Raw genomic sequence first — 27,455 nt, 5'->3', positions numbered from 1 at the left:
GGTCTGAAGACATTAATTCGTCAATTTAAACGCAGAAACTTAATCAGAAACAAAAGCAAGGAAAACCTTTTGAATTCAATATTTTCTAATGTTAATAGAAAAAAAAAAGAGTTCGGCCAAGTTTGGGGGGAATAACTCCGCCTATGATAGTATATAGGGCGGCCAAGGTTTTGCAAGAACTGTAGCGCTACAGCATGTGTGTATTTACCGAGTGTAAGGCGAATATAAGGTAATATCATTGCGAAATCCCGCTTCTTATTGTTAAATGTCGTTCTGCTATCAGCAAGTTCACCAGCTGGATAATCTAGTATATTTTCGGAATATTTATGGTAAGACTTTCCTGTGTTAAATTTCAACGTACCTCGTTTACATGTTTCGACCTATTTATGGGCCATCTTCAGAACTGGTCGTTGTTGGTCTTGGTGCCACTTGTTCTGTTTCCTGTGAGGGTGTGTTCCTGTGGTATAATGTAGAGTCAAAGAGTGTGTGTGTTTTGAAGTTGAGTTGTGTGTTGAGAATTTCGTTGGGGTGTGTTTTTGTGTGTCTATATATTTCATATTGTTCTAGTGTGTTTAGTTTCTCGCTTTTTGGTTGGATGTGCAGTATTTCCATGTCCCTGTCGATGTCTCTGTGGGTGTGGTTAGCATTTGTGATGTGTTCTGCATATGTGGAAGTGTTATGTAATTTTGTTATGACTGTGATGTGTTCTTTGTAACGTGTTTGAAATGATCTGCCTGTCTGTCCTATGTAGAAGTTGTTGCAGGTGTTACATTTGAGTTTGTGTACGCCTGTGTGGTTGTATTTGTTTGTTTGTGCTGTTTGTGTTTTGAGATGTTTTTGTAGAGTGTTATTTGTTCTGTATGCGATGTTGTAATTTAATTTCTTGAATGAGGTTGCAATTTTGTGTGTGTTTTTGTTTTCGTATGTTAGTGTGATGTATTTTTTGTGTTCTTGTGTTTGTGTTGTATTCTTATGTTTTTTGTGATTATGTTTTGTCTTACGTATTATGTAGGCATATAATCTACTGAATGTTCATTTCAAAGTGCGCCATGACGTCACTGTTGCCTATTAATCAAGGCGTTCAATCTGAACTTGAGAACGTGTACGGTATAACTTGAATGTCGTAGCAACAGATGGCGGTCTGTAAAGTCTGTGTGCTACCATAACCTCTTTCGAACTGTGTTTTGCGCCGGCAAGTCGTACCCAGGGTATTTGTTATCATCGGTTGCGTACGGTAACATTCCACAACACAAATCAAATACTCCGTGTCCATGTTGACCGTCGAAGTTAATGTCAACAAATACGTAAGTAATCGTCTTAACCCTCTCCCCATATCCCGACAGTAAGAAAAAAACTCACTTCAGTACGTGTTTTCAAACAGTTCACATTCTTGCCACTATTGGCGTTACCGTACGTATTAGTAAGTAATCTTCAGAATGAACGCCGTACTTGCTAGGCAACTTCTCTCGCATTTAGGTAATACGCCTCTGCGGAAGTGTAGGAAGATTGAATTCTCTAGGCTCATCGGATAGCCACATGACGACATACAGCGAGCCATGACACATTTTGAACTGAACACCCAGTAGTATAGGTACAGCGTCATTGAATTAGCTATTTAAAACAGTATTTTCTTCATAAAACTCGATAGTTAACTTCCAAATACCTTGTATTTATAACAACGATGTTACTGAGACATGAAGGTGTATTTGTGAGCAAAAGGCAGTTGGGTTTGTTGTTATTATATTATGAATTTTGCAAAAGCAAGCTTAATGTTTTGTTGTTTGACGTATAAACAGATATTAATCCTCATTTAATTTCCGCCTCTATATCATATCTATTTACGTTTCTTCTGGATATGTAGATCTTCCACATTTTCTAAGACCCATTACGAAAGCCTCTAGTGAAAGTAAATATTAACATCTGAAAGGAAGAGATTTCTCGAAACAGAGCGAAACATTAGTTCTTGTTTCTGCCGGCAGGATTAAGACAACACTGGAAAGAATTAAGACGTTTGTTCAGTTCCTTCTAAGAAGCTTTGGTAAAGAAGGAAGCTACGAATGCTTGCAGCAGGATATGAGATGCTGATGGAGTTACTTACCGATGACGGTCAGGTTTATTTTGAGGTTTCTCGTCGGGGAGTTTCGGAAGTCCACGCGGCAGCGGTACATCCCCTCGTCGGTCAGAGCCAGGTTGTCTACCATCAGTTGAGCGGGGGTGGAAGCCGTGCGGAAGTATGCTCTTGGGCCAAATGCGTTCGGAGCCGACCACAACTTTGCTTGTCCGAACTGGCGACCTCTTACGTCGAAACTGGAAAACAAGAAATTGACACAGGTTTCAATGAGTTATAATTTTGGTCTTGCCACCCTAAAATAATAAGTAACACTCAAAAACAGACATAAATGCCAGTGAGAGATGTGGGGGAAGTATTGACATATATGTTTGATCTTTCTCTTCTGCGGGAAGAACATAATAACCATTATTGTCAAAGTTTCAAAGGTGGCTTATTTATTGAGAAATTAAAAAGGATACGTTGCACATCAAAATGTTACAACAATTTACTTTGCTAATTTCCTAAGCATTATTAAATATTTTGGTTTACTACTCTGCGGTAATATTTATTTATTTACTTATTTATTTATTTATTTACCTGATTTATTTATTTATTTATTTATTCATTCATTTCTTTATTTACTCTGGTGTAGTTAAGGTCATCAGGCCTTCTCTTCCACAAATGCACCTAATAGAAATAAACAGAAAAAAATACACTATCTATACTAATAATATATCTGTAGCCGAAATTTTTCTGGTAATTTTCGATTTTCCAAAAATAATTGGTCCTAACATATATAATTAAGCACCCTGAAACCGAAAATCGCTTTTTTGAAATTTTTGTTTGTATGTCTGTCTGTATGTTTGTTACCTTTTCACGCGATAATGGCTGAACCGATTTCGATGAAAATTTGAATATAAATTAAGTTCGTTGTAACTTAGATTTTAGGCTATATGGCATTCAAAATACATTATTTAAAAGGTGGGTTATAAGGGGGCATGAATTAAATAAATCGAAATATCTCGCTTATTATTGATTTTTGTGAAAAATCCTACATAACAAACGTTTCTTTAAAAGTAATTTGCGATAAGTTTTATTCCTTGAAAAATTTTGATAGGACTGATATTTAATGAAATAAATGAGTTTTAAAATTAAAATAACTGCCATCTAAGCCCGTGTAATGAATTAAAAAGCAAATATGACTTCGTCTATACAGTAAGGGGCCTTGGACAGCAACAATCGAAAGCTATGAAAGATAGCCTACAGAGAATTTCTGTGTTTGTATGAAGTAATATCGGAAGCTAAATTAACCGATTTGTATAATTAATTATTATTTCACCTTTGGAAAGTGTAGTTTCTCTAGATGGACATAATACTATAATGTTATTACAGTAACTTCTGATATAATATAATATAATATAATATAATATAATATAATATAATATAATATAATATAATATAATATAATATAATATAATATAATATAATATAATATAATATAATATATAATATAATATAATATAATATAATATAATATAATATAATATAATATAATATAATATAATTTAAGTTATTTGAAGTGTTCACAACCATAGTGGGCCAAGCGCCATTTACTGAATACGTAGAAAACAAGGGTTAAAATTATGTTATTACCATAATTCAATGGAAACCTATAACAAGTAAAATAAAGTATACACATTAAATCTAAATGATGTCAATCTTCATTAAACTATGGTTGCATGTAATAAAAATTAAGAAACATGTTAAAGGAATTGTTATTGCACCAAATGAGTGTCTCTGGACCAAAATGATCGCATTTTAATTATTTGGATGCAATTTAAATTAAATAAGATGTTAAACGATTTATCCTTCTATCAAACACGAATTTTCCCAGGATCAAACGTCCTATTTTAATTATGTAATTACTTTATATTTATTTCTAACGGGTGCAGCGGAGCGCACGTGTACGGCTAGTATACAAAATAAAGCTACACAAGAAATAGAGAGAGAGAGAAAAAACACTATAAACAAAGTAAAGCCACACAAAAATATACACAGGTTGTAGTCACACAAACTTTAAATGAGTGATTAAGTATCATAATTAATTGTATCCTAACTAATTAACTAACATAAACATGAAACTTACAATTTTAATATAGATTAAAAAATAAAAAAAAAACACAAATCAATACTTCTAGCAATACCTAAAAACATTAACTAAAACATAATTTTCCAATTTAATTTTGAATTGTGATAAGATCCGGCAGTCCCTGACGTCATTAGGTAACGAATTCCAGAGGCTAGGTATTTCTACAGTATAGGAAGATGAGTATAAAGACGTTCTGTAATGAGGCATAGGAAGAAGTGCTTGATGTCGCTTTCGAAGAGTTGTAAGAAACTGAAAGCGCGATAACAGATAATTCGGAGTAGAAGTATGCATGATTCTAAACAGAAAAGACAGTGAATGTATTGTTCTTCGTTCCTTAAGACGCACCCATCAAAGTAACTGGAGGGAAGGTGTTATATGGTCAAATTTACCAGTATTGCAGATGAATCGTATGCACACATTATGCACACGTTGTAGTCTCTCAGCTAAGAGTGAACTTACATTAGTTAGCAAGGAATCGCAATAATCAAAATGGGGCATTACAAGCGTCTGAATAAGATTCCTTTTTAGACTAAGTGATAGAAATTCTTTCATATGGAACAAGGAGTGAAGTTGAGAAAATATTTTTTTGCAAATGTGTGTTACTTGAGTGTTCCAATTTAGATCGCTATCCATAAAAATGCCAAGATTTTTAACTGTTTCACTGTATTTAACAATAATCCCATTCAATGTTATATTATGTGGTATAGTACCACTATCAAGAGTACTTCGTAGACGATTATGTCCCATTACGATTGCTTGGGATTTCTCTGGATTTAACCTTAACCCAAATTTTTGTGCCCACAATGAAATCGAATTCAATCAAGTCTTAGTTTATTTTACGATGAAAGAGTAATGGAACGGAGAAAAATTCTCTCCGGCGCCGGGATTTGAACCCGGGTTTTCAGCTCTACGTGCTGATGCTTTATCCACTAAGCCACACCGGATACAACTCCGACGCCGGTTAGAATCGTCTCAGATTAAGCTCCAACTCTTGGGTTCCTCTAGTGGCCGCCCTCTGCACTACGTCATAGATGTCTATGAACTCAGGACCGAAGTCCACACATGTGTTGAGGTGCACTCGATATGAGTGACTAGTTGGCCGGGATCCGACGGAATAAGCGCCGTCTTAAATCACGAAGTGATTTACGCATATCATATATATTATTTTAATGTACCGAAGTACTTATGATATTTCCATGCAGATATTCTGCGTCATCATACGATGAAAGAGTAATGGAACGGAGAAAAATTCTCTCCGTTCTCTTCGTTTATTTTGTTTACTGCGTCACTAGTCTCGTCAGGGTGGAAATGCAAATAAATTTGTCACATCCAGAAGATATTCTTAGTTCAGGAAACGATTATAAGAGGCATAACTGGCTCGTTATGAAATACCCACAGTAAACCATTACCTTTATAAAAGAGAAAATAATATATAGCCTTTAAGCTATAATATATGAAGGATACAGAGAAAAACGATCAAAGTTACAATTCTCATAAGGGAGATATAATCTAATTTAGTATAGTTCTCTAAAATTTATTGCAGTTTTAATGAAAAGTAGGAAAGTATGACTGTATCCGTGGTGATAAATCTCCTTTACCAGTTTTGATAACAAAATAAACACAAGCAAATTAAGCTTTCAGGAATAACTCCCTGTAAAGTTAATTTAAATAATTTCGAGGGAAAAACTGTTCCGGGGCCGGGTATCGAACCCGGGACCTTTGGTTAAACGTACCAACGCTCTCCCACTGAGCTACCCGGGAACTCTACCCGACAGTGACGTCACTGTACGTAACAGAAAACCACAATTTAAAGTCACACAGAGTTAGTGTGCACTCAAATGTTGGTTGCTTGACGGTTGTCAGCCCACTTTGAGGTCTGTGGATATAGAGGGAAAAATTGGATCGGTGTCGGGTAGAGTTCCCGGGTTGCTCAGTGGGAGAGCGTTGGTATGTTTAACCAAAGGCCCCGGGTTCTATAGCCGGCCCCAGAACAATTTTTCCCTCGAAATTATTCAAAATAAACATAAATTTTGCAGTAATGTACTGAATTAAATGATGTCATTATCCTTATGAGAATTATGACTCTGATCGTTTTCCTCTTTACCCTTATGAAATAAGAAAATCTAATGCGGTTACTTTGAAATTCCTAAATGCAGAGTGTCAAATGCAATGATTAATTACATCACAATGGCTCCAAGCTTGTGCAATAAAGAGTCTCAGTAAAATGTTTGACCCTGAGAAGAAGGGCTTAAAAGGACAAATAATCAAATAAGCAAATAAACTAAATAAATAAATAAACAAAGAAATGAATAAGTAAACAAATAAGCAAACAAACAAATTAACAAAAAATGCATAATAAATAAATGCATGGATAAACGAAGGAATAAATAAATAAATGAACATATAAATAAAGAAAAAAAACGAATAAACAAATATTTAAGGAACTAAATAAATCAACAAATAAATAAGCAATAAATAATTTTATATAAAGAGTACATGGTGAAAAACAATGAAAGTCACAATTCTCATAAAGGTGATATCACCATTTAATTCAGTATATTACTGCAAACTTTAATGTTTTTTCGTATCAAAACCGATAAAGAATACATTTATTCTTTCCTACTTTTTCATTAGAATCAGCAATAAATTTTGCGGTAAAATAATGAATTAGAAGATGGTATCACCCTTAGAGAATTGTGACTGATTGTTTTACCCCTATTCTCTTCATATACATGCTTCAACATTTTATCTAACATTACCATCTTGTCCTATTTCATCGTAACTATTAGTGTTTATAATAATGTTTTATCTACATATGGTAAGTAAACACAGAACTGACCATATTTTGTTGTTGTACATTTATTTTATGCACTTCGACAATAGTCCCTGTCTTTAGATATTTACGAGTAACATCACACTGAAAATCGTAATTGTTTTGTTAGGAAGTACTGTACTGATGTTCATACATTTTTATCATCAGATTACGTATTTGATCTACCGCAATATAATTCGTATTCAGTGCTATGTTCTACTGGGTGTTCAGTTCAAAATGTGTCATGGCTCGCTGTATGTCGTCATGTGGCCAGCCGATGAGCCTAGAGAATTCAATCTTCCTACACTTCCGCAGAGGCGTATTACCTAAATGCGAGAAAAGTTGCCTAGCAAGTACGGCGTTCATTCTGAAGATTAATTACCGATACGTACGGTAACGCCAGTAGTGGCAAGAATGTGAACTGTTTGGAAACACGTACTGAAGTGAGTTTTTTTTTCTTACTGTCGGGATATGGGGAGAGGGTTAAAACGATTACTCACGTATTTGTTGACATTAACTTGGACGGTCAACATGGACACGGAGCATTTTTATTTGTGTTGTGGAATGTTGCCGTACGCAACCGATGATAACAAATATCCTGCGTACGACTTGCCCGCGCAAAACACAGTTCGAAAGAGGTTATGGTAGCACACAGACTTTACAGACCGCCATCTGTTGCTACGACATTCAAGTTATACCGTACACGTTCTCAAGTTCAGGTTGAACGCCTTGATTAATAGGCAACTTCTCTGACAAAAAAGCTGAAACTCGCTTCAAATCGTTGACTCACAACTGTGACGTCATGACACACTTTGAAATGAACACCCAGTATTTCACTTTTAATATTTCACACATACATTAGATAATGTAACTGCCTCTGTAACTAATCTTCTAATTTCAGTTTTAATATATTTTAACCAATTTCATTTGATTTTTATTTCACTACGCTAATTTCGTTGTACCAATACAAAGCTTTAACTACTGGGTGTTCAGTTCAAAATGTGTCATGGCTCGCTGTATGCCGTCATGTGGCTAGCCGATGTGCCTAGAGAATTCAATCTTCCTACACTTCCGCAGAGCCGTATTACCTAAATGCGAGAGAAGTTGCCTAGCAAGTACGGCGTTCATTCTGAAGAGTACGTAACGATACGTACGCTAACGCCGGTAGTGGCAGGAATGTGAACTGTTTGGAAATACGTACTGTCGGGATATGGGGAGAGGGTTAAGACGATTACTTACGTATTTGTTGACATTAACTTCGACGGTCTACATGGACACGGAGCATTTGATTTGTGTTGTGGAATGTTACCGTACGCAACCGATGATAACAAATACCCTGCGTACGACTTTCCGGCGTAAAACACAGTTCGAAAGAGGTTATGGCAGCACACAGACCGTACAGACCGCCATCTGTTGCTACGACGTTCAAGTTATACCGTACACATTCTCAAGTTCAGATTGAAGAACGCCTTAAATAATAGGCAACTTCTCTAACATATAAGCTGAAACTCGCTTCAAATCGGTGACCCAACAACATTGACGTCATGACACACTTTGAAATGAACACGCAGTAGTCTCTATGAATAGTGTTTAGCGGGAGTAGCATCCCAGATGACTAAAGACATTACTTACATTGATGGTTCATTTCGTTGTTCAAAAACGGTACCGTTAACTTAAATTTAACCACTGTTTGTGACAGATGTAAAATTTGAAATATACATTTTCTATTGAGTTAAAGTTACCTTTAATTGGGTAATTTTATCCCCGCTGACGGTATCATTTTGCAAGTTTCATGTAGATACACGGAATCAAAAATATCTAAACATCAAATGAAAAAATCTGTATATGAATTTTTCCTAATTGTTCATAAATCTGCAGTGCTTGGGAAAAGTGACATTAGTCAGTTTTCACAAACTTTTTTGATAATTTATTGACAACTTACACTGGTGTATGTCGATTTGATTTTTTTCTGTATGAATTATTGTAATAGGAGGAATACCTATGTATTTTTTTCCAAGCGAACAGATGTTCCGTAAGTTGTCAAATTATCAAAAAAGGTTTGTGGAAACTGACTTGTGTCACTTTTCCCGAGCACTACAAAAGTAACTTAAACAAAAATAATTAAATAATTCGCTTTTTATTTTCTTAATATTTTGCAGTATGTCCTACTGAATAGAAGGACTGTTTTTCCATGTTGAATCTTCCGTACACTACTTTTAAAACTTGAATATAAATAATTGATTAAATGGCGATCTTACGTGTGTTAATACAGACATGGGTATCCTACACATTCAACCCAAAAACATAAAACTCAACACACTAGAGCAATATGAAATATACAGACACACTAAAACACACCCTAATCAAATTCTCAACACACAGATCAATTTCAGAACACACACACACTATTTGACACAACTCTTCATCACACGAACGCACCCACCCAACAGGCAGCGAAGTTGAGATAGCGCCGAGATCTAGTAGGTTCTGAGGATGGTGTCAAGTAGCACCAAAACAGCTGTAAGCCACACAAACTTACATAATTAACACGAGTAAGATCGCCATTTAATCAATTATTATTGACTACTTTTCCTATTTCTAATATTAAATACTGTAGACAATAACCAACAATCTGAAGTGGCCCATGTATTGTTTCAGTTTTTTTTCTTGTTCACTTTTACTTTCCAACTGTATGTATACATATATTTCTATTATGTTGTATGAAAACTGTGTTTCAAACTTTGTGAATGAAACGTCAGTACTGAAAATTACTAATATTAATTTTATTACCCACATAAAGCAATTTGGCAACATGACCTATACTTATTTCCTCGTATTCAAGTGATTATCATAGCTAAAGAAACCATCAGTGTTACAAAATTTAGTTGTCTGCTTAACAATGTAGATTCAACAACGGATTTAAAAGCATGACTCGGTAACTATATGGCCTAGCAATGAGTGTAACGGTATAGAGTTGTATACCATTACATTCCTGTTTTATTAACCACAAACCTAGGTTAACGTGAACTTTAAGAATTCAAGAACCAAGTTTTTTTAAGTTGAAGATATTTCAAAGCACTTATCGTGCTATGAAATTGCCGTCATTATAATGGGTACATAACTTCCTCACGGAGGCATTAATATTTATAAACACTTGGCTAGTTTAACCATCCGGAAAGCTGTATCTTCATATACTCTCAATAACTCAGTAGCTTTACCATTGTACTTACACGCAATGTATCACAGTTCATAGCCTTGCAGATCTACTGTAACCTAGTCCACTGAAAGCTTCTTATAAAATGCAGCGTGCCTCTGTTACAGACACGTTTGATGATAGATTCGACAGTCAATGTGGTTTACGTTCCTCCTAAACTCTTTACTCTTTATTATATCATGACATCAATACATTTAAAGTCTTCATTTACTCTATTCTTGTTATTCATCTATTAGTCATCCTTGAGGGAAGGAGTAAGAGCTGGAACGTAATCCTCTTTTGTGGGCCTATTTTACTACTCGGAATGGAATGGTCTGCACGTCAGAAGACCCTCCCTCGATACAGATTCCACCACGGGTACCAACGAACTCCACTATAGACTACATCAGCGGTGGCGAAAATGTAATCGTGCGCCGAGCCACTGTGTAACCTGCAACGTACATAGCACCTATGGAGGGAGGCGGACACCCGAAGGGGCAGTGAAGCAACTGTCTGACTTATTAACAGATTTTGATTTTCCTTACATTAAGCACTTAAAACAGTATAAGGCTACAAACTAATGTGCAATACGTGTAACGAAGAAAGAAATGAACAATAAATGAACAATATAACAACCTAAAATTAACTGTCTTCAGAATGTCTTTGCGACAAAGTTTCAAAATCAGGAATTATGTCACTTACTGCTAGTCGTAGTTGATCACGAATGTATTTGTCTGTCAGTCGTGATGTAAATTTGGTTTTTACTATTTTAATTGTTGAAAATAATTGTTTACAAACGTAAGTTGTAGCGAAAATGGATTCAACAGAGCAAGCGAAAGAACGAAGCTTCGGATATCTATTTTTTGGCAAAGATTTGAAAGTTCAACATTTGTCAAGTCCTTACATCTAGCTTTCATTTAACATCACATAGTAATCAGTCAATTCAAATTGAAGAGCAAACCGCATTATTCATACATCTGCTGAAAAAGGGTCGACGTACAGAGATGACGATGATGATGATGATGATGATAACAACAACAATAACACTTAAATTTTTAATGTTTCATCAGTAACATATTGTATAATGCCGTTTTATGTTATACAACCGTTTTCCTCGTAATACTTGTGAACAAACCATACATTTAATATTCTCATCATATTGACAGCAAAAAAATGAATCCTCCCATCCTACTTGGAATTTTCGTACATGGTTTCGAGAGAGACATATGCCACTTGCAGGTCAGAGACAAATACAAATGGAACGGAGTTTGACTCCAGTGAGTGAGATGGTGGGGGTTGGCGGAAGTTAGAAGCAAGCGAAATGCACAGCTATCACTGCGAGCCACAATGTCTCGCGAATCACGTTCTCGCCACGACTGGCCTACATAGTCCTTTTATAGATTCACCGAGATTCCTGAAACCCGGCCATGAGCCCAGGAGAAAGTTGAAGGTACCACCAACAACTAATGACCGCATACCATGGGGTCCATGGCGGCTCATAACCACTTCTACGACATAGCAAGCTCGAGAAATGGGTAAAAAACGGAGATGATAATGAATGAGAGAAGGTTTAATTGTGATGGCGAAGTGAGTCATGTCTCCATCGCTGAAACTTTCCCAGTATTTCTGACTCTTGGAAATAACCTCAAACATATAAATTTCCCAACCAGGGTTTGAATTCGAGCCCGCTAGTTTCACGGTCAGACATGCTAACCCTTACTCCACAGAGGCGGACATATCCTGTTATGGCTGGGTTTTCTACTGGTACTACTGTTAGTCCACTTGTTCCAATTTAGACATTGGTGTATGGCTTGTGAAATATCTGTTCAACATATTTATCATTGATCGCATTTTTAAAAAGGTAATCACACATTTAATAAGCACCAAATGTGTACAGTAGTGGCAAAAAAATCGGACCGACCCTTGTAGGTGATTTTAGAGCACTACACAACACGACAGACTGGTAACTAAGGCTTTCGAGGTTCGAATCCTGCCTGGGAAGGGAGCTTTTTTTGTTACTTATTCAAATTTATTCCCAATACTTTTCGATTGCAGCGATATTTTACTACTTAATTAGGGGAAGGAAGGGCATTGGCGCTCACCAAAGAAAGAATGTTTAAAAGAAACAAGATTTTATATATAATGATTTAATACAAGTATAAAGTTTAACACTGAACCTTTATCTTCTTGTAGACCACATAATTGAAACTCTAGCTGTGTAAATATCAAAATAAAAAATGGAAAAACAAAGAAGTACACAGAGCGGCATTGCCCTCTGTAGTAGGGCAATTGCGCTCAACATTATTCTAATTGAATAATTATTTACTGATCTCTTAAAAAAGACAATAAATGCTTATTTTGAGCAATAATCACACACATAGTCATATTGAGTGTCTTTTCCGCTGCATTCCTCATGGGTTCATTGTGCACACAGTACACAGCGAAACCAAAGTTCATTGTCACGCCCAAACTCCCCACATACCAAGCACAGATCTCGTGCGCTGTTATCCCCATAATTCATTACAATTTCATAATCATCAGAATCATTGCATAGTTTATTGATATCAATATCCTCATCCGATGAAGTCTCAAATAACACTTTCTTAGGAATTCTCTTTTTTTCTTTCTTGAGTTTTTTTTTTTCCACTACTTTCCCTGGTTTTCAGGCTTTTGTTGGTTCTGCAACGTTCAGTTTCTTCCAGTTTTTTTCATAGGGGTTGCCGTCAATATTTCTGAACTCAATTTTCTTGACTGAGCCCTACATGCTCCTGGCTTAGTTGCATGGGAATGTCCTGGAATCGGAGATATTTTCATTTGCTAATTTTAGGGATAACTAGACCTTCATGGAGACACATACTTACTTTTGCTTAACTTACATAGAATGAATACCAACCTATTTTTGTAACATGTTAACAAATAGAAAGTTATGAAAACGAACGAGGCTTATTCTTTATAAAAATATAAACAAACATTGTGGGCAGTTTCTCCCATCTAAGGTAAAGATAGATTTAATTATAATGAGTTATTAACACCTAAAATAACGCCAATAAAATAAATTCATAGTGAGTTAATATTTAATCGTGTATAGGGCAATGGCGCTCAGTGGTAGGGCAATGCCGCTCGGTCTGAGCGCCATCGCTCGACATGGTTACCTTTGTTATTTGTCACAGTCTCGCCGCTAACACGTGGTTGAATGTAAGACGAATATGGTATTATCAAAGCAAAGTGTACAGGATTCAATATTATAACACAGGCAAATATGCATTACAAAGAATATAGTCTCACACCTTGATATATGAATAAAGACTTCTTATAACATATCAATGCGGATTCATTTTTCTGTCACAAACTTTCATGCAACTATTCTAGAACAACCATCTTTTTACTAAGGGGTTTCGGGAGTGACCTCTAGCTGTCAGCACAATCCTCTCGCTTTACAGTAGCACGATTATTCAAGCAAGCTACTGAGCGGCATCGCCCTTCTTTCCCCAAACTTATTATTCCCAAACCATGAATTTTACCATCTTATTTTCTAATGACTTTCGAAATGGGCTACGTCAGCAGTCGAAACTACAACAATTTCAATAGATTACTCGCTATCTTGTGAATGCGGGCGTGGCATGCGCAATGGCTCATCTCAGGGACTTTGATTATTCCGTCGGTCCGGTTTTTTTTGCCACTATTGTACCTATGTGGTGGACTAGGCTATATCGCTTAAATTTTCTTCTACGCCACTTAAAAACCCGGGTTCTTAAATTATTCCTTAAAAAATGCACATTACGCTTTTTTAAATAGCATATTAATATGTCGTATCCCTCCTTTTCGGAAAGGAACTGCCATAACTTAAGTTCTCATTTTGCAGGAGAAATCAGAACGTATTTTGACGAGTTTTCCAGATGATGCTCATTTAAGTCCGTCAAAAAAAAAAAGTTTTTGATAGTATTTAATCGTATATTTTTCAGTGTTTATTGAAAGTTAATATTTAAAAGATTACTCCTCCAGATTTCAGATACATACATCAATATCCAAAAGAAGTACGCCTATTTTTATTTACTTATGCACCTTATGTCAGATTGGATGAATCTAAGAATTGGTTTGATTGTATGTGGCATTATTTCGTTAATAAGCTTCCTAAAAAAAGCCCACGTGGTCTCGTACAAGAAGTTTAAAATGTGCTCCATTATTTTGTAAAAATTAATCCTTTCTATAGAGGAAGTGGTGGTAATGTGGAACCTGTATTTATTATGGAACCCGTAGCTGCTGTCTCTGCAAAGTGTAAACATCTGGTGGTTGACATTTCTATTGCTTGTATACTATGCACCTACAGCTCAGTAGCGTTCCCTGCAGCGTGAGTGAAGCAGTGTGTTTGTGAGGATATTTTTTTTTCAATTACAGTGCGTTTCAAAACTTTTGCAGGTATGTGTACTGTAGAACTTTACAGGTTATATATGCATCCTTTTACCTTAATAATTGCTGTATTTCATAGACGAGGGAATGTTCTTTTATCTACTATAATATGTTTTGCTTCGCATTGCAATGGCCGTTACATAACCTGACAAAAATTTCAATATTACAGTGTCGTTAATATGGAACCCTCGCTACGACATAGCTGAAGTTTTTGGCCGAGCTTATCTTAAGGTTCAGACTGGTGAGATAGCTCTGAATGGATTTCGTGATACCGGGATCTACCCTTTAAACAGAGGCATTTTCAGTGATGTGGACTTCATTGCTTCTGGAAATGGGAGTAGGGAATCTGCATTCCCTGAACATGGTTCTGATGCCACAGAAAACAAAATTGAGAGAGTTTCTGATTTAGATCATGTAAATTAGCCTAGCACTCCAGAGAAAATTGACCAAAGTTCTACATTTGTGACACCGGAAGACATCAGTCCTGCACCGGCACCGAAGAAAAAAACATCTGGCAGAGGGCGTAAAGCCTCAACTGCAGCACATATTACAGGCTCTCCTTATAAGAATGGCCTTTCGGAGTCCTTACAAAAACAGTTAAATAAGCCTTCCACTTCAGGGTCAAGTCTGAAGAAGAGCAGAACAGTCATCAACAAAAGAGGACAATCTACACGAGGCAGAAATTCAGACCAATTTAAAACTCGCGGTGGTAAAAATTCACTTGCAGCAAGATCCAGAAAAAATGAATCTGATGACTCAGAAGACTCTTCCGATCAGATGTCAGTTACTTCTGATACTTCAGAATTTACCATCGCACCTGGAGAACCATCGCCACGACAAGCAGATGCTGAATGTTCCTTCTGTGGATTTAAATTTTCACAGGACACTCGGGTGAACTGTGGGTTCAGTGTCGGATGTGTGAAATGTGGTACCACACAGAGTGTGCGGGTTGTGAGGGGGTAAATTATGTCTGTGACTATTGTAAGGGAAAGAAAATCAAAAGGTTTTTACATTGTTGCAGAGTCTGCTATTATATAATGACTCAAAGTGTGCATTTTTTCTTAATTTTTGTTTACTGCAGTTATGTTGTTTGTGTATTGTATCAGGTAGTGTTGTAAGATTGTTTGCATTTTGTTGTAAGATTGTTTGCATTTTGCTAGAGGGGTTCCATATTACCCACACAAATTCAACACCTTGTTAGTTGACAAACTTAAATAAAATACAATTTTCTCGAAGTACTTTCTTTTTTGGTAAGTAGCAGAACTGTATATAAGAACTATGTAAATCAGCTTTCAATTGACATTAAAATAATTCAAAAAGCTTTCAAAGGCAAACTGCAAATACAGAAAAACAAAATGGGGTTCTATATTACAACCACTTCCTCTAATATAAGTGAGTCTTTTAGACAACTGTGAATTTAGGTAATGTAATAAGTTAATACCAGTTCTATTTTAAGAAGCAATTTTGTTTGTCTTTTTTAAATTTAGGAAATATCTTTGTCGGTTTTTTTAATCAGACATTCATGGAAATGGTTACAAAGACATCGGCATACCCAGCATATAAATCGTATGAATGTAGAGGCTGTTTTTTTCCCCCACATTTGTCCAAACTTTACAAATTATTCTCTGAGATTTATTACGACACCCTGTATGCATGCTGCCAGGGCCTCTCTGTGGCTGTACATGTCATGGAGTGGAACTCTGACGAGACTTATCCACGGCTGTGCCGGAAGCGCTGTGTTTCCTGCATGTTATGCAACCCGCGGTGCTTCCGACACCAGCGCCGACGTCCTGCGTGCACATTATGTATAAAGCAGACATGGCGGGCGCCCGCCGCCGGCCGCATGAATCGATAGTCGATATCTCGGTTGTCGGGAGAATTGCCAAATAATCGAACTCTTGCAGCTCGGTCAGCATTTTCTTTCCACTCTTTTACATAGGTGCTGACTGCGAGAGAAAGTACGTGGAAATAAAGAAACAGTAATATGAAATTGGCAGAGTTTGTATTTGGAGACTTATATTTGTCACGTTCTGTATATATTGTTGGCCCATCGATTTTATTTTCCGTCCCAGTCTACATAAAATTTATTTCACACTCTTCTACAAAAGACTTTAACACACTTACGTAATTCATGCAATAGCATTTCCTGTCAATAAATTTGTATAATGATAATGCACACCTCATTACAAAATTACCTTTAATATCTCTTCTCTTATCCAGACTGTTTTCTAATCACGCTCCAAATACAAGATCACTTATCAGCAGGGCTAGGATTTTCATGATTTGGCATATTTTTTAATCGGTTCAGTGAGTTGCTAAAGTATACAGAAATCCATTTTATGAAATTATATAATTAAATTAAGGTACTTTATTACAGCATATTTGTGCAGGGGCGTACAGAAGGGGGGTTACTAGGTTTGAACACCCTCTTGAACTTAAAAGAAATATATTTGATTATTTCCATGAATTTTCCTGTTAAGTAAAGTAAAGTGTCTTACCTACTACACACAAATAACCGTTGACTAAAAATATACAGGCTGAAACGTAAGTAATGTCATCAATTTCAGTGGGTTTTTCTTTGAGATACTTCAAACAAAAAAGTATAATATAATTTTTCTCTTGCATCCTATTCGAGATAAAATTGTTTTATATGGAACATATGGCGCGTTTTGGGAAAGTCATTGATTTAATTCCAAATATGCTCAGTCAATTTAACAGAGCAGTATATTGCCATGATAATAAATTATTGAAGGAATTGTAGTTTTGTCCTTCAAATGTGCATAACTTTAATCCGAACAAATGTAACTTTGTAAAATTCCTTTTCGAAACGAAATAGGAAAAAAAATGGTGTAGGTACTGCGAAGAACTTAGAAGACTGTATTTTAGAGATAATGAAGGAATGAAATATGTGAAGTAGCTAATGGAGAGATCGTGTATAATGCTATTTCGCTGTTAGAAGGAATTGCCTTCATTAAGGTATTTGCCAATGATCAGATATTTAGTGATATTTCATTTAAATTTGTCTTAAGATGTTAATATTTTCAATCCACAACAACTACAATAATAATAATAAAAACAATAATAATAATAATAATAATAATAATAATAATAATAATAATAATAATAATAAGTAACTATACACATTCTTTAAGGAAAGTCAAGACTTTTTCTCCTGATACAAACCTCATCTAGTGTAAAGGAAAATGAACTATCGGCCAGTAGAATACAGCTAATCTCGTTAGTGCTATACTACTTTCTCCTCTCTTATCCACACCCTTGACACGTCAATTCATTTTTTCCGCACTCAAATGAAAAACGGTACATCGGCATGTACAGTAGTGGCAAAAAAAAAAACCTGACCGAGCCTTGTAGCTGATTTTAGAGCCTTGTTCACTCCAGAGCACGATAGACTGGTAACCAAGACTTTCGTGGTTCGAATCCTGCCTGTGAAGGAAACTTTTTTTTTTTTTTTCCTTATTCAAATTTATTCCCAATACTTTTCGATTGCTGGTAAAATTCATGTTCTGAGAATAATAATAAGTTAATTAAGTAGTAAAATATTCCTGTGTGTTATAGGTATTCTATAAGCGGTTCTGTTATAAACAATTATTAATGGACAATTTTTTTCCAGATGATCATTGTAGCATATGTGGTGTTCGAATATTTTAATTTGAACAAAGAAATAATTTTTTATTGGATTCATATTTTTATCTATTTATTTGTAGAAAATGTTATAGATTTTTTACAATTATATTTTATTATAAATAAATCTTTCGATGATCATGGTTATACAGGGTGTCTCTAAATTAGACCGACAAAATTAAGGAGCAGAAAGATAACCTTCGTGGAAGCATATTTTGTTAAGGAACCCATGGGCTGCGACGCTTCGTTTCAGTGCAAGAAGATTTAGAGGACGAGATAAAGTAAGTAGGTATGTGCAAATAACAAGCGATTCTGTGTCACATGATTCTGTGTGTTAATCCAAAGAAAGAAAAAATGCGTAGCTACAGAAAAACGAAATCAGCAGTGCATTGAACTCTACTGAACATTACAACAGAATGAGTGCAGTACAAATACTAAACTATGTATACGAATAACACGGATAACAAGAGGTCGTACCAATGGAAGTAAACAAACGTGCTGTAATCAATACCAAATGATACTCGGCTCTGGACGTAAACAAACCGGGTGATAGTACAGTAGTAATGATGCACCCCTCTCGGACTGAAAAAAGTGATTATCCGTTCCCGCCTTCTTGAAATGAAACGAAGCGTCGCAGCTCATGGGTTCCTTAACAAATTCCACGAAAGTTATGTATCTGCTCCGTAATTTTTCGGTCTAATTTAGAGACACCCTGTATAACCATGATCATCGAAAGATTCGTTTATAATAAAATATAATTAAAAAAAATGTATACAATTTTCTACAAATAAATAAATAAAAATATACATCCAATAAAACAAAATTTATTTCTTTGTTCAAATTTAAATATTCGAACACCACATATGCTACAATGATCATCTGGAAAATAAATTGTCCGCTAATAATTATTTATAACAAAATCGCTTGTAGAATAACCATAACACACAGGAATAAAAAAAAATTGAAATCAAAGATCATGATAATATAAATAGCAATATGAACAATGACATAAATAACACGAAAAAAATAATTTGGAGCAAGACAAACTCATAAATGAAGAAACTTAAGCTACAGATTGAATTTAATATTCCGGAATTTTCACGACACAGAATACCAAGTGGGGTAAGAAGAACACCCCACATGAAGAAAGGGAATTACGTCTTAAAGCAGATGAATTATTTACGTTATATTTATATTAAAATGCTACTAGATATACACTTACTTACTTACTTACAAATGGCTTTTAAGGAACCCGAAGGTTCATTGCCGCCCTCACATAAGCCCGCCATTGGTCCCTATCCTGAGCAAGATTAATCCAGTCTCTATCATCATATCCCACCTCCCTCAAATCCATTTTAATATTATCTTCCCATCTACGTCTCGGCTTCCCCAAAGGTCTTTTTCCCTCCGGTCTCCCAACTAACACTCTATATGCATTTCTGGATTCGTCCATACGTGCTACATGCCCTGCCCATCTCAAACGTCTGCATTTAATGTTCCTAATTATGTCAGGTGAAGAATACAATGCGTGCAGTTCTGCGTTGTGTAACTTTCTCCATTCTCCTGTAACTTCATCCCTCTTAGCCCCAAATATTTTCCTAAGTACCTTATTCTCAAACACCCTTAACCTATGTTCCTCTCTCAGAGTGAGAGTCCAAGTTTCACAACCATACAGAACAACCGGTAATATAACTGTTTTATAAATTCTAACTTTCAGATTTTTTGACAGCAGACTGGATGATAAAAGCTATTAGATATACACTATCTACCAAAAAGTAATTGGGCACTGTTTTTTCCTCTTTAGAACCTCGTGATACCACCTATTGTTGCTATAACAGCAGCCACCCTGTCAGGCATGCTCTCCACTAGTTTGTGTAGGATATCCACTGTAATGCGTCGCTATTCCTCTTGCAACATGGCACTCTGTTGGATAATGGAAGTTGGCCCCATGTTTCGGCGGCTACTATGCAGTGGTATGCAGACAATAATGTTCACCGGTTGGTCTGGCCTGCACAGAGTCCTGACCTCAATCCCATTGAGCACCTTTGGGGCGAATTGGACCGGCGATTAAGGTCTCGGGAGATGCGGCCAACTTCCATTGTCCAACTGAGTGCCATGTTGCAAGAGGAAAGTCGACGCATTCCAGTGGATATCCTACACAAACTAGTGGAGAGCATGCCTGACAGGGTGCCTGCTGTTATAGCAACAAGAGGTGGTACCACGAGGTTCTAAAGTGACAAAAACAGTGCCCAATTACTTTTTGGTAGACAGTATATAACAGACAAATACAAGGAATTTGAAAAATAAATATGGACAAAAATGGAAAGAATACACAAAAATCATCAGTGGGGTAATCCTATTAGCCCCCTTGATAGCAGGAGGGTTAAAATCCTTAGCTCTCTTTTGGGTATGAACATGTTAACATCTTATCTGACGGCTAGCTGTAAGAGCACTGAAAACCATTCGACATTCTCATAGAAGTGAAACTACGTATATGGACGATCTATGTTATTTCTTCATTACCGGTTAATGAATTTTAAACACTAGTCTTTCATTAAGATCTGATCTTACGTTACCTGAACCGCTCGAAGATTAACTCATCTCGCCGGACCAATGCTACCTCTAACATCACCTTGCCGCTAATTAAACTCGAGCTCCTCCTTCCCTCTCTGTACTCTACTTGGCGGAACTTCGTGTTTTTCTTCACTTCGCTCTTAAAGAGGCGAACTTCTCCTTAAAATCATTAGTCACTTTGAGCATCTAGCCTCCACGCCTTGCGGAAGTTTACATACTGATTAACACTTTATTATGATTTAAACGTAAGCTGATTTACGGAAGTAAAGCTGTACTTTCAAGACTTATGGATGTATACTGCAGTAATATTTACACATCAAGCTTCAGACCGCATTTTGATTAAGCCCCTTTCAAGTACATGTTTAAATTACTTAAAACGAGCATGTGGAAATTTATAACCCGATATATTGCATAATATGTAAAAAAATTTGTAAATAATTACTCACGAAAATATTTCTATTTCTAATCGACCCCACCATCAGGTTTGAAACGTGTAAAGGACAGCCTGAAGACGTACATGAGGAGAAACGAGCAATCTACGTTCCAACCACCCCGTATTAAAAAGGTAAATACCAACTTCACGATATCAGTGTTACGGGATTGATGTTTGGAGCAACAAGAACGATACCTAACTTCTCTTCTCAATTTTGTAAAGCCCTAGGACTGCACAAATCGTTTCTGAATGAACTGGCTCTCCTCATAATTAGAGAGTCAGTCAAAATTTTACGAAACCACCTATATGGACTCTAATTCAGAGTACTGAAAAAACTAACGCAACATTATTTTTTTTTTCTTTCTCTTATTAGCTTTCATTGCTTCTTTACTTGTAACTTTTTTAATTCTGTAAATTGCCATTGTTTGTTTGTTTGTGTACTTGTTTACTTTTTTTTGCTCTGTTATCGTTCATCATTTATATTGTTTTGCATGCTTTGTCTAATGACACCCTCTAATTTGAGGAAGCACAATAAAATAAAATAAAAATATGTTTAATATTTTATATTCATACTATATTAAGGTACTCATGTACTGTTAATTTTTAATTTCCATTAAAATTATTATTTTTATGTCATGTTAATTTGGTTAATTAATCAGCGAAGTTTTATTGGCCAGGAGCACCCTTTCTTTGACACTACGAAGACAGGACTTTCAAACTTTTCGTTGTAAGAATAATCCTACAGTCAACAATTTTAAGTAACTAAAGTCAGGCTTGATTGGCCGCAGTTTGGCGCCAGAGATTCCCAGTAAGTGATCCCACCTACTCCTGCACATTCTGTTTCATGTTAAACATTTCCCGTTACCCGCCAAAGTAGACCTAACCTCACTGCTATACAATAGTTTGCTTAGGAAACTGTTCTTTATAATTTATTAATTGGAACTTACTATATACATTCAACACTATTTCTTTCTCTCCGCTTTTAAGAGGGTTTCCACTCTAGTTCCACACACATAGAGTATGCAGAAGCCTTACTAATACATGCTTACGAGAACAAGGTCAAGTGGCGCCAGCATAATTATTACAAGAACAGATTATCTTGGTATTACTCTTAGTATTCATCTGCTTATAACGTAAATAACAAAATATAAAAGTAGCTTTTTCTTTTACATAGCGTTTTACATATGAGTGAAGTTATATGTTTCGTCGTATTTAATAACTAGAATTCAATTTTTATTTTCAAATAATAAAAGGTTATGATTTCCAAATATGGAATTATATTTCCTGCGTCGTGTGAGTGATTCCATGGGAGCCAATCATAGGTATGACAGCCACGTGATTGTGTTTACATTAGTTTTTTTTTTCTTACAGCGAAAAGGGAATACCCAGTACTACTAGCACCGGTCATTTTGACCGGCAAGTTTTATCGTCAATTTTCCTCTCATTAGAAACTATTATTTGAAATATTTTACTAAAGACTTAGTGACTGTAATTAAAGAGTTAAGAGTTAATTTCAGAACATAATTTGAGACCAGTATACATAAGTATACATAAGATAAGATAAGAAAAGAAATTTACATTCACTTCTCTTTCTCTTCGAAATCTTGAACTCTTCTATTCCTTCGTACCTGTCGTCTCGCTTCACTTACCTTTCTTCCCACCACAATCTGAACACACGCTCTCGTCATGAAACAATACTAACAATACCATCCCATCGCACCTCCTCATACTCATCTTCTTTCACAATAGCCCTGCCAAGACTCTGGAATTCGCTACCTGCTAGCATCAGGGACTGTCGAAATAAAATTGAATTCAAACGAAAACTTACTAGGCACTTAGTCAGTAATTGATTACTTGTAAATAGTTTCTTTAATCTATGACAAAATATTTCAATATTCAGTAATTTCATCGCTATACAATTTTGTTATTCTAGATTTAATTTGTAATTCAGTAAATATAAAATATTCTTTGTTTCTCTATGATAAATTATCTAGCTTTAATTATTCAGGTAATCTTTTCGTACTTTGATTTTATTGTAATTGTAAATTTAATACTAACTGTAATATTATTTGTAATTGTAATTGTAAATTTAATACTAATTGTAATTTTATTGTTGATATTGTAGTTGGAATCTCCTGGTAGAGGGGCAGAGAAGGCCTGACGGCCTTATCTCTACCAGGTTAAATAAATAAATACTACTAATACTACTACTCTCCTAACAATTTTTTAAAGTAGGTTATTTTACAGCGCTGTATCAAAATCTTAGGTTATGAAGGTGATAATGCTAGTGAAATGAGTCCGGGGTCCAGCACCGAATGTTACCCACCATTTCCTCAAACCGGGAAAAAACCTCAACCAGGTAACTTGTCCCAACCGGGCACCTGGTTTCGCGCGGCCAGACGCGCTAACCGTTACTCCACAGATGTGGACTTCTTCTAACAAATAAGCTTAGAAGAAGAAATTTGTTTTATTAACTGTGTAAACTATAGGCCTATATAACTACTCAGACCTATTAATTCTATCATTTTTCAGAAACACTTCTATTCTTATCATCATGTACAATGAATTATACAGAGACATCATTTTATTTTTACTTCAATTTTTGTTGTACCTGAGTTTTGGAATGTACTTCACTCCCACCCCTTCTACTAGTAAACTTCCAAACCTTCACGACATAGAGCCGAGGGCGCGTAAGCAGTACTGAGTTACTGAGTATAGTACGTTTCAGAAATATGTTCGCGTTTTCCAGTGACGAAAGAGCTTTCAATATTGAATCATATTTTCGTACGGGTACTGTCGTCCGTTTCCCTATGTCGCATCCCGGTTTCCCCCACCTGCTTCTGTTCGCCCCTCTGTTAAGTCTAGTAGCTGGGCTATCTTAGCTCTTTTCTGAAAACATTAATTTCTGTTAGGAATTGGACGTGTACGTAATATTATACAACTGTTCAAAATAACTTAAATAAAAGGGCCTCGTTAAGTAATTAATTTTCACGTGATTTCCCCCCCTTTCTACAACCCTGCAACAAAACCACTTAAACGGGCAGTAGATAGCATTTCTGAGTGATTTTATCTTTTCGGATCGGGCAGAAGTGAAGATTGAATTTACAGTACGTAAGATACTCTTTTATAGAGTAGGTACAGAATTATTTCAACATGAGTTACTCGTACGAAGGACGAAACTGGTAATTGGAATTAGGTAGAATAGTCTATAGTGCGATAATATGCACAAAAGTACTGAAGCCTGTATCGAAATGAACGGCCACCTTTTTCTAAAATGTGTTTAAATATCCATATTATGATTATTTTTCAATTTAACTTCATTCTCTATATTGTACGCTAATGTGCGGTAACAGTACAATATACAGTACACTGCATAATTAATACTTCCGAATGGATGGCTGAATTCGTGTGTAAAAACAGTAAGTGTTAATACAGTACTGTATTTTGATTAAACAAAAACCTAATGAAAATTATCAAACTCAAAATTGCGATATTTCCTAGTTTACATAAATGGATGAACTACTTTTCTTCCCTCCTATACCTAGTAAAGTGATTTGTATTTTACGCCAGTATCATCGAACTCCAGTCGTGGAAGGGGTAGCAAACGGTGTTTCCTGTTTCAATCGTTAATAGAAAGGTATAGCCAGGTTAATACTAAAAATGGTAGTAAAAATAAAATGATGTGCCTGTACATGTTCACTAAATTTTACATTAAATATTTTGGAAATATAAGCTATATTTTGTGTTTTCTGAATGTACAGTATCTATCGTCTATTGATTATTATAATCACATCTTGCACACACATACATGACTCTTTCAGAACAGTGCCCTCACAAAAATCTGTTACACTTTGCGCAGACATGTGGTGTGTTATTTCCAGGCTTCGATCCTGGACACAGAAACGCATGAAGTTGAGAAAGTTAAATGTTAATCGGTTTCACCTCACAAGTTGGGGTAAATCCGATCCTATATTTATTTTCCCTATTCTATCGGATTCTAACTGCCAATGGATATTGGCGGTTTACGATCACAATATACAATAAAATACATCAAATTTTAATACAGTTCAACTTTTAATCTCTTACAATAGACCTATGTATTAGAAATGTTTGAAAGTGTCTCCTCATTGATTCACTTAACATGTATTCTGTACATAATCTCTCAAATACACAATCTACATCACATGTATAATTCATACCTTAAGGGAAGAGGATGGTATTTTTTTGGTGAAAAATGAGTAAATTAAAAACAAAATTTTTTTCTTTAAAATACTCTGTGATATGTGTGGAATGCATAGCATAGCATTTTGTGGGTGTTTGTGCCCTTATCGGATGTTGAGTCGCCATTTTTAAACTTCCTGCGTTGTGGATTTTTAAATCACTCGCCAACTTTTATTGTTGTTTCTGGTAAATTAAATTTTCAAAAAAAAAAAAAATTCTTTAAAATACTCTTTGATATGTGTGGAATGCATTGCATGACATTTTGTGGGTATTTGTGCCCTTATCGGATGTTGAGACGTCATTTTTAAACTTCCTGCGCTATGGATTTTTAAAACACACGCCCGCTTTCATCGGTTTCCAGTAACTTCATTTTTTTGCTACATTGCCAGACAAAAATTTATATAATTTCTGAACTATTAAAGATACACGCATGAAATTTAGAACACACATTCTTTAGACTATTAGGAAACTTTTCTCTGTAACGGAATTTCGTTAATTGATTTCATTTTAAAAATACGTCCGTTTGTTTGCAAGAAAGGAAATCAGATTATTGTTATTAAATTTTAATTGTTTATTTTACAAACGTAGGGACTAATATCAAAATTCTGTTACAGACAGTTTGTAGAACATGCTTTTGCAAATACATTGCAAAAATAGTTTCAATCTATCTTTAAAAACGGTTTAGATATATCGGTTTTAGTACAATCCTGCATTGGGTGTGTTTTTTTTTTTCAAATTTGGGCCCTCAAATAATTTTTATTCAAAATATTTTTATTTGGTTGAGTTGTCACAGCTATGAGCTCTCTACATACAAAAAAAATAATATTTTACACGAATTAGGAAAAAAAGTTAAAAAAAAATACCATCCTCTCCCCTTAAACTACACTCATCATTATTGAAAAATGTGAAAATGATCAGATTCATCCCATATGATCGGATTTACCCCATTTTACAGTACATATAATCAGCGTCACATAGGAGGTCCGAGATAAAATCGTCCTGTCCGAGATAGAATGTCCGATGCAGTATGCTGCCGGGCTTATTCAACTAAAATTTGCAAGACGAGATGAAAAACCAGACAGATAGACTGTAAATAATGAAGGGTAAAGGAGAGGAATGCTTGATTGAAGGTTTCTTCCTTTTCCACTAGAATGGGGACTACATCCCGCAAAATGACAAAGTTCTATTCGGCCTTGTTACGTTAAATCTTAAAAAAGAAATCGAAGTCTCATCGCTCTTTGAATCATAAACGGCGTCTTCTACCTGTTCAGAACGCACACAAATTCAATATAAAGAGACTCTTTCCCTAAGCACCCCTCCGTCCGGACCACAGAGATGTTAAGGCTTGGAAGTTTGCATGCGATGGGAGGATCCAACCCTATTCTTCAATCATTTCCGCGGTACAATAGACTTGGAAGATAGTGTGCAGTACAGGATTGCTTTTTAGAAAAAGAAAAATCAGACCCCATTGAAGATATAGTATGTTAGACCTGGGATGAATCTAAACCTAAAGCATTTCAATGGATTGCCCCTCCCAAGTCAAACACGGCGAGAATAAAATGAAGACAAACTTAAATAGAGGAGAATCACGCAATATTCTGATTCGGAGGATATCTTAGTTTGCCTCATATCTTTGATCAGACATTATTTCTATCAAGGTATAGTGTGTTTGCCTTTTAACCAGTTCATATTCACAAAGTGAGAGCCATGTAAAATCGTTACCAGCTGTTAAATCGAGTATGGGCAAAATTCAAATCCATTCGTACATAGGCTATAAAATTCTTTCACTTTCTTCGAATTTTCCAATTTTCTTTTCTAATCGCATTTGAAAATTGGTATACCATCATTATAATATAATGATGCTGAAATTGATCAGAAAGAGGAAAAGAAATTGACTGGGTGGTCACTGGTTGAGAAGAAACTGCCTTCTGAAGGATGCACTGGAAGGAATGGTTAACGGAAGAAGATTTTGGG

General features: G+C 35.6%; 1 protein-coding gene across 1 annotated transcript in view; it reads right to left on the bottom strand.

Annotated features, from left to right (window-relative positions):
- Positions 1 to 27,455, bottom strand: part of side-IV (sidestep IV) — a 620,396-nt gene that overhangs the window by 587,681 nt on the left and 5,260 nt on the right. The window contains exon 3 of the mRNA XM_069827023.1: positions 2,099 to 2,307. Within this exon, the coding sequence (XP_069683124.1) occupies positions 2,099 to 2,307 (209 nt within the window). The remainder of the gene's footprint in view (positions 1 to 2,098; positions 2,308 to 27,455) is intronic.

The sequence above is a fragment of the Periplaneta americana genome, chromosome 5 (assembly GCF_040183065.1).
Source record: "Periplaneta americana isolate PAMFEO1 chromosome 5, P.americana_PAMFEO1_priV1, whole genome shotgun sequence".
NCBI lineage: Eukaryota > Metazoa > Arthropoda > Insecta > Blattodea > Blattidae > Periplaneta > Periplaneta americana.
The sequence above is the reverse complement of the archived record's forward strand: the minus strand, read 5'-3'. Positions and strand labels throughout refer to the sequence as shown.